This window comes from Lampris incognitus, chromosome 2 (genome assembly GCF_029633865.1).
Source record: "Lampris incognitus isolate fLamInc1 chromosome 2, fLamInc1.hap2, whole genome shotgun sequence".
Classification (NCBI taxonomy): Eukaryota; Metazoa; Chordata; class Actinopteri; order Lampriformes; family Lampridae; genus Lampris; species Lampris incognitus.
In genome coordinates this window covers 123,902,649-123,919,683 of record NC_079212.1, presented here as the reverse complement: position 1 = coordinate 123,919,683, position 17,035 = coordinate 123,902,649, and the positions used below count along the sequence as shown (strand labels likewise).

Below are 17,035 nucleotides of genomic sequence, written 5' to 3'. Positions count from 1 at the left end.
TCTCATAATTTCTCTTGTCTTTGTACATCCCAGGGCCCACAAGGTTTCCAAGGCAACCCAGGAGAGGCTGGAGAGCCCGGACAATCTGTAAGTAGCCTAACAGTCTACTCCTCTCTCCTCTGAAACTCCTCAGATGGTTCATTCAAATGCCCTTCCTCCAGAGGTCTTCTCGGATGTCAGTCTCACCTCACTGACATACTCCCACAAGTCCCCCTGTTCCCGTACACCCTCTCTTGTAAATTTTCTCCATCTGCCCTAGTATAAACAAAACCAACTGGATGAAACTGCCTGGTAAGCTGAAGGGCTTACTTTAGATCTACTAACAGCCTGAATAGGAGTGAGGAGTGGGTTGTGTGGGTTGGGGTTAAGAGTCTGAGAAGGAAAGAGAGGCCTGTCAGAAAAGTCTTTTGACCTTTTACCCAAAAACAAGTTTTCACCTTTGTGTTTATCACCTCCTTCCCAGGTCTCTCTGGCCTTTTAGTAGTGCTCCATACCCTCATCCCGCCAGCTCCCTCCCCTCCTACCCTTAGCCAACCCTTCTTTGACAGCCCCCTCAAACGTAGTCGTCTTTCCTCAGCCACCCCCACCTCCACAGGCCAATTTGAGGGGGAGATGCAAGGGGTTGCCATCTCTCCTGTCCAGGTTGACAAAAAACAACTCTCTATAAAATTGCCCCCCCGCCCCCCTTCCATCCCATCCCCTTTGGGTTAATGCCACCACGTGGCCATTATCAAGGAACATTAGTGCATAGGAAGAAATATGTTGTGGATATTTAAATTATATCCATAATAATGTTCTCTGGACATTGTAGTGAATGGATATTGTAGTAAAATGAATTCTGAACACAGTCAAAAGTATATATCAACAAAAGGGAAGTCTAATCACAAAACTAAACCACAGCACCAGAGATATGTTTTATTTCTGAGCTCTCACATAGGTTTTAAATACACTTGGTGTAAGAAAAATTTTAAAGTACACCCCATCCTCATCCCCATCCCCAGCCCCATCCCCATCCCTATCCCTCTGCCCACCACCAGGATGGTTGCCCCCACCACATATTTGTACAAACTGACACACTGCCTACCTCTGTCCATCTTCATGTTTTTTTCTACCCATCCTTAGCTTCCCCCTCCTCGCTCTCCCAGTTTTTAGCTCTCTCTTTCCTCACCCACCCATCCCTTGGCTCTCTGAGTCCCTCCGGAAAAATATTTTTTAAAAAAAACAGCAATCCTCTCTGGTCTTTTCCGTTCTATCAGCATGTTGACATTTGGGTCTCCCCCCACCGCTGTGCTAATTAATCTGCACCCATGGAGCCGGACAGCCTCTTTGGTGCCTTCTCTGAAATGTTCGGCAATTAACTAGGATTAAAATCAAGCTTTCTGAATGCACAAAGGTCGGCTGAGGCCGAATGGTCTTTGATTTTGCTGAAGTCCTGTGACCACCTTATGAGTTTTTCGGCAAACAAGAAATAGTCAAAAGTGTTTTCTCCTCGAAAAGTAAGAGGAGTGTGATGAATGACCAGGTCCCCCTTAGCGAAAACATCCGCTGTGATTATGATAGTGAAATGGTTTTCAGGTTCCCTGTTAGGAGATGCCTCATATTATCTCTGTTCAGGGTTTTTAATTTGGAAGTTAGCTGACCCACTCTCAGAGTTATAGTGAAATATAGGCTATCCCCTTTAGGAGGGAAGACTCATAAGGAGAGGAAAAGGGAAAGGGGGGAGCTCAAAACAGGCAGTACAACAGATAGTGGACAGATGGTGAGACAGAATAAAAAGAAAAAGCTCAAAAAAAAGCTGAACAAGATGTACACAAAGTCATAGTTAGTCAAAAATCTGAAACAGAAAGCCAGAAAGACAGGCAGGCAGGCAGACAGACAGACACACGGGTAGACAGGCACACAGGCAGACAGACAGACCATCAGACAGATAGACATGCAGACAAACAGGCAGGCAGGCAGACAGGCAGACAGACAGGCACACAGGTAGACAGACAGACTATCAGACAGGTAGACAGACAGGCAGACAGGCAGACAGGTTGCCAGACAGAGAGAGAGAGAGACAGCTAGGTAGACAGACAAACAGACAGACACAGAGAAAGACAAACAGAACAGAAGCATGCTTATATGAAACCAGGTTATCTGAGTAATTAGTTCCCCATTTAGATGTAATGTGACCTGTAAATGGTGAAGTTCAATGCACGTCAGAACCAGAGCAGCAGCACTAAAATTTTGGTCTTTGGTCAGGTGTGAATATTTTTAACAGCATGCTGTTAACCCAGCCACAGTATTTGGAAAAGTATTTGAAAACAAGAACTTGCTTCATGTGAGCCAAACAGAGCCAGCTGTTGACTTATTTTGATTACAATTGTGGGAAATGTATAATTAGACTCAGCTTGTGTCAGTGAAAGAAACACTAACTGAGAGTGTCCAAATGCAAATTGAAATCATCTGCAGCCCTGGTTTTATACATTTCTCATTTGGCATCTCGTTTAAGAATGTTTTCTACCAGGGCTGTCCATGAAGGAAAGGAGAAAATTGCATTGTTAACTACATGATATGAATGGTTCTGGATTTAATAAATTTTCATTTATTGTGAAACATTGTCCCCTATTGATTGTGATTGGTAATTGCATCTCACCTTTGCTGATTTTATTTTTCTTCCTCTCCTAATAGGGCCCCATGGGGCCTCGTGGCCCCCCTGGACCATCTGGCAAACCTGGAGATGATGTAAGTATATCTGTCACAAACATGTTCACCAAAACACAAACAAATAACCAGAACCAGTTGGCGATCAAGTATCAATAGGGTGTCAATCAGAATCTCCAAAAGTCATTCTTATTTTTTTAATCTCATCCACTCAAACCAACTCTACATTTACCAAAATCACAATAAGGTGAACTGTGATCACACGATGTCTTCCTACAGTATGCTATGAGGCTATCTGTCAGCAAAACACAAAAAGTCTTTGAAAAGGTCTTTTCCAAGTAAAGACAAAATTTTCCTATAATATTCAAAAATTGAATTAAAGCATTATTGCTTTTTGTTTCCATCTTTATCTGTAATGCATAATTTTCAAGATAATGACTCACTCTTATTTTCAATCACCCTGCAGGCTGACGCAAAGCAAAATGTAAATTTGTTTACAGATTTGTGTTTTTCCCATCTCTTTTTTGTCCATTCTTTGGTTTGGTTTGAATTAATAGATCAACTTTAGACATGCATGGACCTTCCCTGACCTACCTGTTTGTTTTATCTCAGGGTTAGCTTATCAGTCAATAGGTCTGTGTCACATTTGTAAACAAGTGCTAGTGTGCTGCTCTGCTGCTCCATATCATTGCACTGTAAATATTATTATCATCAAAATTTAAGCGTTTCTGACACAATCTGACTCAGTACCTCACGTCATCTTACTTTCAATTCCTCTCTTCTATCTATCTATCTATCTATCTATCTATCTATCTATCTATCTATCTATCTATCTATCTATCTATCTATCTATCTATCTATCTATCTATCTATCTATCTATCTATCTATCTATCTATCAAGATGGGCACCAATCCGTTTTTTTCAAGTGTTACAAGTGGAACAGGAGTTCTTCACTGACTTTAACAGGATATTTTTGCAAATCCATATTGTTGTTGTACACAGGTTGTACACAAAAAAGGTTGTATACAAAAAAAAAATCAAATTAGAATTTTATTCCAACTGGAACAAATTATTCTACTGTTAAATAAATCAAAGCAAGCTAATTTAAATTCAATGCTCACTTTGAGCCACCTGATGGCAGCAGACATGATATCAGAATGACTCCACTAGGGGCGCTCTATTTCAATGAACAAAGTTGCCTACATAGCAGGTGGATGGGAGAAAAAAAATGTTTCTTTCCAGTTGTCAATTTCAAATCAATTTATTAAAAAAAATGGAACGGCTTTGAAATATGTCCAATTTTCACCCCTTCTGTCTGTTTTTTTTTAGGGTGAAGCTGGTAAACCTGGCAAGCCCGGTGAGCGTGGACCAGCTGGACCTCAGGTACATAAATCGGTTTTATTCTTTTGGTTTATTATAAATTTGAATATCGGTAATGTTTTTGACATTATATACGAGGTAAATATGAAGTAGTGGTTGAAGTGAAAGATATATTTCTGTTTTACTACTGGTGAAAGATCAATGGCTTTTTAATTAATAGCTTCTTGTAAAATCATGAATTTATGAAACCAATATGTGTGATGTCATTCTGACATACAGCCTGAATCTGATCCGTTTGACAGTGAATAGCAGACTGGCTGTGTAGAAGAAATCCGCTTCGTTCACCCGAACTCCTTTACCAGAATGTGCTTTGCCAAATGGTGGCGTGTTCATTTCGGGAGCATGTCTATGTTCCGTCAGACCTATGTTCCCTCCATCCTATTTCATTGAATTTACCTCAATTTAAGCTAATCTACTTTAACCTGATTTAACTTCAACCTCTACCCAAGCCTAACCTCAACCTAACGTTTACTGTTAAGCTAACCTTAGCCGATAGCTAACCTAGTCGATAGCTAGTAACTCACAGGGCTGTTCATTTCTCAATCAGAAAATGTACGTACTCATATCGACAGTCCAGTCTTGGCCGTCATTTCCATCTCAGTAACAGTAAAACAGTAAATTCACTGTTTGTGTTGATGTACACTGGTTTTATGAGATGAGATGAGTTTCTTCATTCTTACTTATTCTCGTTTATTCAGTCTGAACTTTCACTGTGCATCAAAGCCTGACATTTCAAAGCTTGAATCCGGTGTTTCTACGTCATAGCCGGTCTTGCGAGAAAGGTCAACTGTTTGAAATCATTTCTGTTGTTTCCAGGTTGTGAAGTCTTATGTGTGCTGAGTATTTAGAAAGGCTAGAGTACTCAAATGGTGCTATATGTTTAATAATTAGAGGTCTCTGAAGCATGATCAGTAGATGTCAGTAGTGGTTTCTGCACCAATTGAAACATAGTGAATGACTCTTGTGCCACAGCTTCCCAGGTTTCTGCATTCAGAAACACAGAGCCAAGGCCGGCTGAGGGTTTTTGTTCTTTGACGCAGTCATCAGTGAACTACACAGCAATTGCAATGATCGATAACTATGAGGGTTTTTTAAAATGGAAAATTTTGACAGATGTGCTGTGAATCCACTTACTCTCTATTTTACGGTGTATCTTATTCACATCACTGAATGCTAGAGGTCAGGATCCAAGTAGAATCGGTAATGGCATATTGAAAGGTGGCCAGAAACATGAAGGATTCAACAGTTGGATGATCATATTCCTGTAATAAAGTGCATCCTCATTGATAATTTCAATAAAAGTAAAGATTAAAGTGGCTGTTCTTGGTTTTGACACTGTACCACTGTACTAATGAGTCAAGAGGAACCTGGGGAAAAAATCTGCCCCAATGTACTACTTGCTTCTGTCTAGTGGAGGGAAAGAGATTTGGAAAGTGAAATAATTCCTCTCTGTGTTTCTCCCTCTTTTTCTTTTCCCCCTTCTCACAAAAAGGGAGCCCGTGGATTCCCAGGAACTCCTGGTCTCCCCGGCATCAAGGGACACAGAGTGAGTTTGGTCCTCATCAACAACCTATTCACAATTTTCAAATATGATTCAAAAGCCTTTTTATTTTTATTTTTTCTTGACGGTACGTCTTTCTCTTCTTTGTAGGGGTATCCAGGTCTTGATGGCCCAAAGGGAGAGTCTGGAGCCGCTGGGTCTAAGGTGATACTTCCTCTCATTCTTCATCACACATCTGCCATGCACTTTTTCATTTGTTTTTCCATGTCAGTAATGACCAGAAGGTGAAAACCTTGACTGGCAACAAGTAACTGATTACTTTTCATCTTTCATCCAAAAAAATTGTAAGTAGTCCATCCAACACAGTTATTCTGTTTTCATATAAACCCCCCCTTCTCTCTCTCTCTTTCATTAGGGTGAGTCTGGTGCCCCTGGTGAGAATGGCGCTCCTGGACCAATGGTGTGTAGATCTTATTATTCAATTATTTTTCAATTATTTGTCATATTCATAATTAACGTTTATTTTGTGTCACTTCTGCAGCTATAGTCTTTCTCTCCTCCACTTTTATCTTGCTATACACACACATTAGCCCCCTATCCTAATTTCCCCAATGGCCAATCAATATTTACACATACACACACACTAAAAAGATTCACTTGCTCCTCACCTAAATTGGGATTCATATCAACCACCAGTCTAACCCCCTGACTTTCCCTAGCCAGGTCTGCATCGTCAATACCCATCAACACTCTTACATACACATTGGGCCTTTACCCTGACCAGGAATCAAATTCACCCCCTACCCCATAAAAGCACACTCTCTTATTCTATAAATTGGTAAATCCCTTTCTTATTCTCAGTGCTTGCAACTCCCTCTTTTAAAGTGCATTGCATTGCATTTTGATTTACAAAATATGCTATGTGGATAAACTTTCACTGAGTGATCTGAATGTTCACAGACAACAGCTGTCAAATAACATCATATCAGCTTCACTTCACAAAGCTGATCCTAGATTACATATACTTCAGCTGGTATTATGTATCATATCAAAATGTATGTTTAGCTGAAGACACAAGGTATGCCATATTAGATTGCAGAGTTGAAGTCATGGATCCTTTTTTTCTCACTCTCAAATGCGCTTAACATGTTTAGAGTCTCATTATCGATGACACAGTTTTTGATCTGTCTGTTGTTCCTCTTTCTTCTCTGCACAGGGACCTCGTGGTCTGCCTGGTGAGAGAGGCCGCCCTGGACCCTCTGGAGCAGCTGTGAGTATCTGCATTTCTCTCTATGACTTTTGCTCAGATGCAAAGGGTAAAACTGCATTCCATTCAACCTGGGAAGTTGGAATTTCCTAGTTGGACTTTTCCGTCTTCTAATTAAAAATCATCCAGCAGTGTGGAGAGACTAAGCAAGATCATTTAGGCAATTCAGGAACACAAGAAATAGGTGTATATGTGGAACACCTTGCAATAATGTTAGCTTACTTGAAGGAAAAGTAACATATTGGAAGATAGATTGTTGGTGATTCATGTGGATGATTGAAAGCAAAGAGCTCATACAACTAACATATCCATATCTGAAAGTCAGTTTTTAAGTAGAACTGACGCATCAATAATTCTATGAATGCTACCATTGAAACTATTTAAACCACTCACTCACCCTTGAATTGCTTGCGTAAATGCTCTGACATCACATGGGCCCTACACACGGCAAGTAAGACGAAGCAGTGGAATTGCAGACCAAGTGTTATTCATTCATTATCCAAACCACTTATCCTGCTCTCACGGTCGTGGGGATGCTTGAGCTTATCCCAGCAGTCATTGGGTGGCAGGCAGGGAGACACCCTGGACAAGCCGCCAGTTCATCACAGGGCCCACACATACACACACATACATTCACACTTAGGGACAATTTAGTACAGTCGATTCACCTGACCTACATGTCTGGACTGTGGGAGGAAACCGGAGCACCCGGAGGAAACCCATGCAGACACAGGGAGAACATGCAAACTCCACACAGAGTTTGCATGTGCAAGGCACGAACTGAGGAAGCCGCTTGGATGAGAGGCGAAACGTCTTCACGGATATATACCAAGTCCAGTTGCACTTGATTCAACTCCTTTGGAGATCTACACAGAGGACGACCCCCAAGGTTGGACTACCCCAGGGCTCGAACCCAGGACCTTTTTGCTGTGAGGCGACCGCGCTAACCACTGCGCCACTGTGCCGCCCACTCCAAGTGTTATTTTTTTTACATTATTTTCCTGTGCTAAAGAACACTGTTAAACTGAGGAAAGTCCATATTCGCTGTCTCCCGAGTTACGTTCTACCATCTTATCTGCAGATGTTGATTTGAGTTTACTTGTGTTTCTTTTTCTGTACTGAGTAGCAACGCTGGTGGAGTTCTAAATGACGGCATACATCGCTCTTCTAACCGCCAATGGCGCCACCTAATTCCTGAAACTTTTCTTACAAACTACCATCCCTTGCACTGATTCACATTACATGTTCTATCCTTTTAAGTTAAATTCACCAACTGCCAGGCATTTAGAGCAGCCAAAGAAATCACACTCAAGATTGCCACGATAACCAACTATCATCCAATTTATTTTGTAAACGATCATGCGTTGGTAAAAACAACTTAGTTGTATTGTAACGTCTTAATTGATTATTATTTTCTGTGATGTCAATCAGCTGTAGCTCGGAAATGTCAGGATAGAGAAATTTTGTCAGTTTCCAAGATGGAATTCCAATTTCAAGAGGCCTTTAAATCCAAGTGTTGGACGTTTTCCTAAGTTGAATGGAACGCTACTCTATTTGGAGTGACTAATGAAGATTTACAAAAGGCTATATGTCACTTACTGTATCCCAAACATTGAGAAAAGGATCCCGTACAATACTGATCCTAATATCAATGTTTACGCTCGCTCTTTTAATTCAGCTGTATGAGAAGTTGTCCTTCATAGTAATGCCAGTGACCCAAGGAATTCACCTCAGTTTGATCATTTTGCTGGCATATGGAATTGAATTCCTTTTATGTCTCCCACACGGATGTGATAGAACCATAGCAATGGCTGACGGTCCATCAAATGCAGATTTTGCAGTACAACTGTACTCTTCATGATTTCTGTGTCGGCCATATTTCCATACATCTTGAAACCATTATGCTTATTGAAGTGTATGAAATTATCCATGTGCATATATAGTTAATATGTACCATTTTTATACTACCACATTTGCATTCCAGTATTCAGTAAAATAAGGTGACACCTTTTACTGCTGTGAGAATATATTAATTTGTGTCTGGTATCCAGGGTGCACGTGGAAATGATGGTTTGCCCGGTCCTGCTGGTCCTCCTGTAAGTATCATTTTCAATCTTATTAATTTCAGTTTTCCTATTTCTTGTTTCTCTCTTTTGTACTAAGTTGAAATGTGAGTCCTGCCTCAGGTCATGAGCATGTGACTGCAGAAGTGTCTGTTTTCCTCTCCTCTCTTTCCTTCATATCCTTCCCTTCTCCCCACCTATCCCTGTTTCCTCACTATCCATCCCTCCCACTTTCCCCACAGTAGCAACCACCCCCCCTTTTAAACTCCTACTTTCTCTCCCCACTCCTTTCATCGTTCTCACACTCACACACCTTTCTCCCTTAGTTTCCAATGTGTACAGTTTCACAATCCCCCTTCCCTTGCCTCGCCATCTTTTAACCCCCTGAGTGTATATACATTCATACGTACACACTCTGCCTCTCACTTTCTCATACAGTACCATCTGTTTTGTATCTCAATTTTTGACAAAAAAAAAAAAGGCTCCTACTACAAGTAGTCACCTGGGGGAGCAGTTTTCTGCTGGGCGGGTGGATCATATTGCATAGTTACACCTGGGAGCTGCCCTCAGTGCTGCACCCTAGCCTCTGAGATTGGTAGTTGAGTCTGACAGCCTGTCTTCTGCTTTCCTGCAGGGTCCTGTTGGTCCTTCTGGAGCTCCAGGCTTCCCTGGATCTCCTGGTGCAAAGGTAAGTCACAACTATCTCTTTGTCTACTCCTCTCTGTCTGTCACTCGTCCCCTTCCATCCTGTTACCCTTCACTGACGTTGGTCTGTTACTGAGTGAGCGAGTAAGTGAAGGAGTAAATGAATAAGTTGTGTGGTAATCTCTGTTCATTTCTTCCTGACCCTCTCTTTCTCTGAAAAATAAAACCCACCACCACCATAACTGAATGTTTGCACTTGTGTCACTTTGCACACAAAACAATAGCAACAGAAAAGAAGCTAAAGGTAAAAAGGTAAAGAAAAAGTGTGCTTTTATGTGGCTTGTCTAGTTAAAATAATGTCTGTTTGATTGAAATTTAATAGGTTTAGGGCTCAGAAAATGGTTGCACACGGCACAGGAGGTTAAGGGTTTTGTGGGGACGAGCTGAAATGCATTTGTGAAATTGGAGACGGCTGCACTGCACCGAAAAGTGCTCAGAGCCTCCATCTGCATGGAAAATTAAAGAGGAGGGGGGTTTTTACTCTCTCTCTCTCTCTCTCTCTCTCTCTCTCTCTCTCTCTCTCTCTCTCTCTCTCTCTCTCTCTCTCTCTCGTTTTTTTCTCCCTGTGCTTGGTTGGGACTGATTTATTCATTCTGCATGGCAGACAGACTGGTGTGTGCCTGAGGGTCCTTTTTGGTATTGGTTCACTTTCTTCTTTTATCCCCCTCGACAGTCAGAGAAATCATTAAGGAATTATATGTTTTTGTGTTTACAAAAATCCAGCCCCTTTTCAAGAATGTCTTGAAGTAATATATGAATGTGTGTTTGTGTGTGCTGGTGCACTTGTGTGTTCATGCATTTCTGTTTATGTGCCATGTGGACCCACTTGCATAGTAACTTGATGCACATTGAGGGATTTGTCTGCATGCAGTAGGTTGCATGTGTGTGCCTTTCTGTCTGTGTTTGTGTGAGTCTATACCCTTGATATAAATCCAGGAAGTACTCTATAGTCAGAAACCTCAAAAAACTATCTGATAATGTTGCGTTTTGTAGCTGTACCTGCAGGAGCTCATAAACAGTCTATGTGGGCTGGACCTGCCTGTTAACTCTGTGCGTGCCTTGGAATTCACTCTGGTTCTCCATTTTTTCTTCATTTTTGCCTTATGGGCAAGTCTCAGGATAGTTTAAGGGACCACAGCTGAGCACAGTACAAAGCTAGCAAGACAAAACCATCACAATCTGATTGCACCTTACATACATTTTGCAAACAGCAATGCCAAGATTGTCAGACATTTCCAGAAACAGAATAAACTACGAACTTTAATTAGTCAACAACAGCCATTGCTGAGTAATTGCTGATACGATTGTGTAGTCATTGGAGTGTGCAGTATGAGATTTCATGAAATGCTGCTCTTCATTTCAAGAAAAAAAAAACGTCTAAAATTTTGTCATGTCGTTCTGTTGGGTCATGATGTTTAAAATGCAAACAAATTCTATTCACCAAAATAGGCTGTGAGCTTGCCTGGGATTTGTGGGTGGTGGTGGATGGGGTGGGTTTCCTCACAATATTTACTTGAGTAACTGAGAGCACCGGCCCCACTCTTTACTACAGCAAGAGGCCTGCAAGTCATTATAATCTTGGCTCTGACTCATGCACTTTTTAGAGGAACCCTTCAGTTTGTTTTTATTAAAAGAGTAGCTAATTGTGAGCTTTTTTCCCCTTTTTTAAAGCGCTACTATTTTGTGAGCATTCAACTCTTATTTCATTGGTTCACTGCTAAAATGTGTAAAACGTCAGCAATCTAGGTTTCCGGGCTTGTTTGCTTTCTTTTGTCAGACAAATTACAACAAGTACTAGGGCGTTAATTTTACTATTTGTAATTAAAACTTTTTTTATGAACTTAAAACGCCGATGTCCCGCTGTTTAGCTGATTACACCTCAGTCATTTTACAGACAAGTGCTAATGTGTTATGGTTGGGACTATAGCATTTTTCTTTTTGTACTTAACACAGGCTTTAATATAAAGTTGTCTCTTAAAAACACTTTTCAGATCTTTACTGTAAGTTTACCTTTAACTTGTAAGTTTTGCATTTGGTTTTAAGAGTTATTTGATCCTCGATCTCTCCAAGAGGTGTTATTTATGTGCAGCGAGAAAGTTGTTTTTACTTTGAACGGCACAAACCAGTCTCACTTCTTTCCTTATGTGCTGTCATCTTTTTTTATCCATTGATCTTTTTGTTTTCTAACTAATTGTTATTATTTCATCAGTTCCTCTATTCCTCTTTCATGTTGCGATGCTAACATATTGTGTGTTATCATCATAGAAACTCGTCTTCGCTTTATCGGCTGCGTGTGCACACAGCTCTAACTCAGCTCTAAGTAATTGGGTACATTTTTAAAGGATTGCTTTTTCAAGTGTGTTTAAGCATTTTGATAAGTTTGTAAATTCACAACTTTGGTTTCCACATGGGCCCAAATTAGCTGCTGAGACTCCAATGCAGCTTCATATCTAGACATATTATCTATGAAAAGTATACATTGCTACCCTTACTACCAAATCTCAGAGTCTTTACAAGGCACTGTTCTTATGTCCAAAAACAATGTTCTGTTTGAATTTTGGTTACCCACTATTTTACTATCCTTTGACTTGGCACAGTAAACTTTAATGTGGAGATAATGTGGAGGCCTATCACCACCACCATCACAGATAAACAACATATTCCAAACTGCTATACCTGTATCATCTTTCAGTAAGATACAGTTTTTTCCCTTAACTGTTCCTGGGGCATGAGTTTATCTGACTGCCTAAAAGACAATTTACCACAGAAAAAGTCAAAGCCAGAATTCTTAAGTTGCACCAGTGTCCCACAGAGGGTCAAATTTTGTTTTTTGTTGGCAAAGTTTTCCATTCCCCTGGACACCTCGGTGGCCCTCACTGCTACCTGAAGCTTGACCTTTCAACTTCATTGTAAAATGATGAGTAAATATTCACTGAATCTTTGTGTTGCTGGGCAGGGGGAAGCAGGCCCCACCGGTGCTCGTGGACCTGAAGGCGCCCAGGGTCCCCGTGGAGAGTCTGGCACTCCAGGATCACCTGGCCCCTCCGGAGCATCTGTACGTAAAATTTATTAAAATTTCAACTAATCAGCAATCACATACAACTTAGTTGACAATACATATCATCTTGGTGGTCTAAAAGGCATGATATGCAGGTAATATTACAAGGCAAAGCAGCCAATGATAATTATTCTACCCAGAATATGTTTGCTAATATTTCACTTTGGTATTCCTTATTTCATTTTGTCCTGGCTCTGTGTCCTTGTGAATGATTGTTGAACACAACTATTACCACTGTAGTTTTTCATGTTCATAATTTTTCATAAGCCATACAATAATTACAATATAGATAATAATAATGTAATCTGCCTTCATGCTTATTTCACAAGATTACGTTTTATAATTTGTGATTACTTTATTCTTTATTTTGGCAATGATTGATAGGCCTCTAAGGCAAGTTTTAATTCAAAAACCTTTTCCTTGAATGAGTGCTGTAGTGCACTTTTATGATAATCAATTTTCTTCTCTAATGTGAGTCCAGAGGTCGAGCAATCCCTGAAAAGTGACTTTCTTTACCACTTCTTTGTAGGGCAATCCTGGTACAGATGGTATCCCTGGCGCTAAAGGATCAGCTGTAAGTATAAATCTTTACTTCACCTTTATATTTCACATTGCTACTCATCAACTCTCAACCCCTCTCGACCCCCCCCCCCCCCCCCGTCCAACTGAAGGAAGTGGAAAGTGGAATGAAAGAGGATAACATCATGTTTCCACTTTTATTCTGTCCTTTATTTCACACGACTGCTTATATGTAGAATATTCAAAACCTGGGCACATTGTTTGATGAATAAATGTTGTATATGTCAGTACACTATTATGTCTTGTCTAAAGGGCTTTGGCTGAATTACCTGAGGCATGGTTCTTCTGCTAAGATGGATGTAGTGTACAAATAGCTTTGTGCTTATGGATTTTGATTAACAGTTTAACAAACAAGCCCAGAAATCAAACAATAAATGTTTTCTCCTCAAAGGGCAAGCCACAGTTTATACACAATAGAGGGCCTGGAAAATTTCAGTTAGCAGTTCCTTCCCTGTTTACTCTCAAATGGCCCAGTGTCCTAATGTATCCAGGGTTCTCTGCCTTTCTTTCATACACATATAAAAGGTTAATTATGCGCAGGTGAGTTTCATTTACCAGCTGAGCCAATCCTGACTCTCCATGCACTCCAAATCAAAGTCAGTTGCCCCCCCCCCACCTGCTACATCAGCAAACTAGTTAAATATTCAAAACCAGTCAAACATCAGAATCCTAATGACGATAGCTATCCATTGAACACAGTCACTCTCATTGAGCTCATTAAAAACCACCTCAATGTGAAATTTAGGGAATGATAGTATAAAATATGAAAGTGATAGTCATTTTTGACACCCCCTCATTGTTCATCATGTCCTGCATAAATGATGCAGAATCAAATAGATAATTTATCATAAAGGTAGACACAGAACACAGCGACACTATGGTGCACTTCAAAAAGTTGGGCTTCTAAGAAGAGCGCCACATGCCTTGTACCCATCTACATCCATATTTTCTTTCTGATACACTTATTCTGTTATAATATATTGTCCTTTACAGCCGAGAACACACTATGTGATGTAAAGCTTAATTATAATCTTGACGTGGCCAGGGCAATTGATTTTTGAAGCTCATGAAATGTCTGCAGCAGTCTGTGCAAAATAGGGCAGGTCACTATGGACAGTCGACACGTGGGAGTTGGAAATTCAAATCGCTCACTTCAGACCAGTCAGCGGTATCATGGCTATATCAAGCTTGTTTGATTTTTGTAATTCAAAATCTAGACAAGTCTTAACATGCTCAAGTAATGTGAGCTGTCAGCAAAAAAAAAATATATATAGCGCGTTTTTTCCCGAAACCGTCAATGGTGTTATAAGTGCTCAACTAATGAGGAGCGGAATATCAACACAGGTACAGGAAAAAAAAGTTTTAATACATTGCAGTACAGGCCTGTTTCATGTGTCGCGCAGAATCCTAATGATGATATCTATCCACTGACCACAGTCACTCTCGTTGAGCTCATTAAAAACCACTTCAATGTGAAATTTAGGGAATGATAGTAAAAAATATGACAGTGATAGTAATTTTTAGCAGCTGATGAGTGCATGACGCATGAAACAGGCCTGTACTGCAATGTATTAAAACTTTTTTTCCTGTATTTGTGTTGATACATATATATATATATATATATATATATATATATATATATATATATATATATATATATGTGTGTGTATCCTCTAACATTGCAAAGATTAGATATCTATAAATTTCAGTCACTAAATGTATGTTGTCTTTTCACTTTAAGACAATCAGTCTTTTGGAATAAATGATAGAATGATCAGTAAGGGGCATCTGGGTAGCGTCTATTCCATTGCCTACCAACACGGGGATCGCCAGTTTGAATCCTTGGGTTATCTCCGGCTTGGTCGGGCGTCCCTACAGACACAAGTGGCCGTGTCTGCAGGTGGGGAGCCGGATGTGGGTATGTGTCCTGGTCACTGCACTAGCGCCTCCTCTGGTTGGTTGGGACGCCTGTTCAGGGGGAGGGGGAACTGGGGGGAATAGCACGATTATCCCATGCGCTATGTCCCCCTGGCAAAACTCCTCACTGTCAGGTGAAAAGAAGCGGCTGACAACTCCACATGTATTGGAGGAGACATGTGGTAGTCTGCAGCCCTCCCCGGATCAGCAGAGGGGGTGGAGTAGCGACTGGGACAGCTCGGAAGAGTGGGGTAATTGGCCAAGTACAACTGGAGAGAAAAAGGGAGGAAAAGGCAAAAAAAAAGAATGATCAGTAAAGGATCTGGTGTACAATAAACTAATCTCTGACTGTTAGAGTGACATTCACTCTTTATTTTTTGTCTTTTTCTGAAGGGTGCTCCTGGAATTGCTGGGGCTCCTGGTTTCCCCGGACCCCGTGGACCTCCCGGACCCCAGGGAGCCACTGGACCTCTTGGGCCTAAGGGAACATCTGTAAGTATTAGACAGTAAAGTGAAGTAAAAGACTAAACATTTTGAGGGTACACATATGCTTCAGCTTTGGCTGAGCTGGCAGTTCAGTGTAAGGTTTGGTGTTAGTATTGGTTCAGTCCCTGTTTTATCTATGTATTCATGTCCCACTGTATGTCATGTATGTATATTTATGTATGCAGTAGTACCTGTGTACGCCAATGTTTAATTGTATGGATGTTTATGTAAATAGCATGGAGGCATTCTTGTTTTTAATGTACAGAGTGGGGCAACACATCTCTTTATGCAGAACAGTAAAGATCCTATCTATCTACTGTAAGTCTACAGTGAATTGTTGATGTTAGTCCGCTCGTTTCTAAGACATTCTTAACAGTCAATCATACATTTCTATGCGGCAATATATTTCTCAATAAGACCTTAATATCTCAGAAAGAAAAAATAGTATCAAAAACATAGCATAGTAGCAAAAATTAGCTTAAAATGCTGAACATTTTCAAAACTAAATGAATTTCCAAACTTGGGTTGTGTAAGAATGAATTACCAAAGCACGGGGATTGATAATAAAGATGTAAGAGGGTGAGAGTGTTTGTCAAACTAAATAATAGTTCTTAATACTGATATAGCACAACAATACTGGGGAATTATGGAAGTGTTAAATAATAACTATTTAGTGGTTACAACTACAAGGAATTCCATCCATCTATCCATCCATCCGTCCATTATCTTAACCGCTTATCCTGCTCTATAACATGGTATTGAATAAATTATCATTACCTCTGTCTTTCTCTCTCTCTGTCTCTGTCTGTCTCTCTCTCTCTCTCCCTCGCTCTCTCTCTCTCTCCCCCCAGGGTGACCCAGGTATTCCAGGGTTCAAGGGAGAAGCTGGACCCAAAGGAGAGATTGTAAGTTTGTACCCCAAAAAACATCCCTCCTCAGTAGAATTATGTACTTTGTAAATACTCACCAAAAATAGTTTGTTTCTTAGATGTCTGATTGATAATGTTTGAAGCCAAGAGCTCACTGGCATTCTGAATGACATCATAGATAGAAGTCTTGCAAGGAACCAAATGGGGGCTCTACTGAGTTAATCTTTAATTATTTCTCAAATGAACAACTCTGGCTTAAACTTATGTATCATAACTATATGTATGGTACATCAAGGAGTCATCAGTTACCCACATTAGTGAACACAGTCAAAGTTGAGTCTGATTGAAATAAAGACCTTATATATTTTATATTTACAGTAGTTTGACAAGATTAGGAAACAATGTTTATAGAAATATGGAACAAAGATACGAAAAGTAATGCCAGTTGTTCAACCGCCTCTGTGGGAACAGCATTTTTCATATCACTGTCTGTTAGCGTGTTCAGTCTTGACCATAATCAGTTGATTGGAAATATTGTTTGGATGCCCATATTTTGAAATTAC

The 17,035-nt window shown here is 40.3% G+C and overlaps 1 protein-coding gene across 1 annotated transcript in view; it reads left to right on the top strand.

Annotated features, from left to right (window-relative positions):
• Positions 1 to 17,035, top strand: part of col2a1b (collagen, type II, alpha 1b) — a 73,748-nt gene that overhangs the window by 16,792 nt on the left and 39,921 nt on the right. The window contains exons 10-22 of the mRNA XM_056301620.1: positions 34 to 87; positions 2,674 to 2,727; positions 3,977 to 4,030; positions 5,520 to 5,573; positions 5,679 to 5,732; positions 5,944 to 5,988; positions 6,745 to 6,798; positions 8,847 to 8,891; positions 9,493 to 9,546; positions 12,520 to 12,618; positions 13,151 to 13,195; positions 15,511 to 15,609; positions 16,455 to 16,508. Of these exons, the coding sequence (XP_056157595.1) occupies positions 34 to 87; positions 2,674 to 2,727; positions 3,977 to 4,030; positions 5,520 to 5,573; positions 5,679 to 5,732; positions 5,944 to 5,988; positions 6,745 to 6,798; positions 8,847 to 8,891; positions 9,493 to 9,546; positions 12,520 to 12,618; positions 13,151 to 13,195; positions 15,511 to 15,609; positions 16,455 to 16,508 (765 nt within the window). The remainder of the gene's footprint in view (positions 1 to 33; positions 88 to 2,673; positions 2,728 to 3,976; positions 4,031 to 5,519; positions 5,574 to 5,678; positions 5,733 to 5,943; positions 5,989 to 6,744; positions 6,799 to 8,846; positions 8,892 to 9,492; positions 9,547 to 12,519; positions 12,619 to 13,150; positions 13,196 to 15,510; positions 15,610 to 16,454; positions 16,509 to 17,035) is intronic.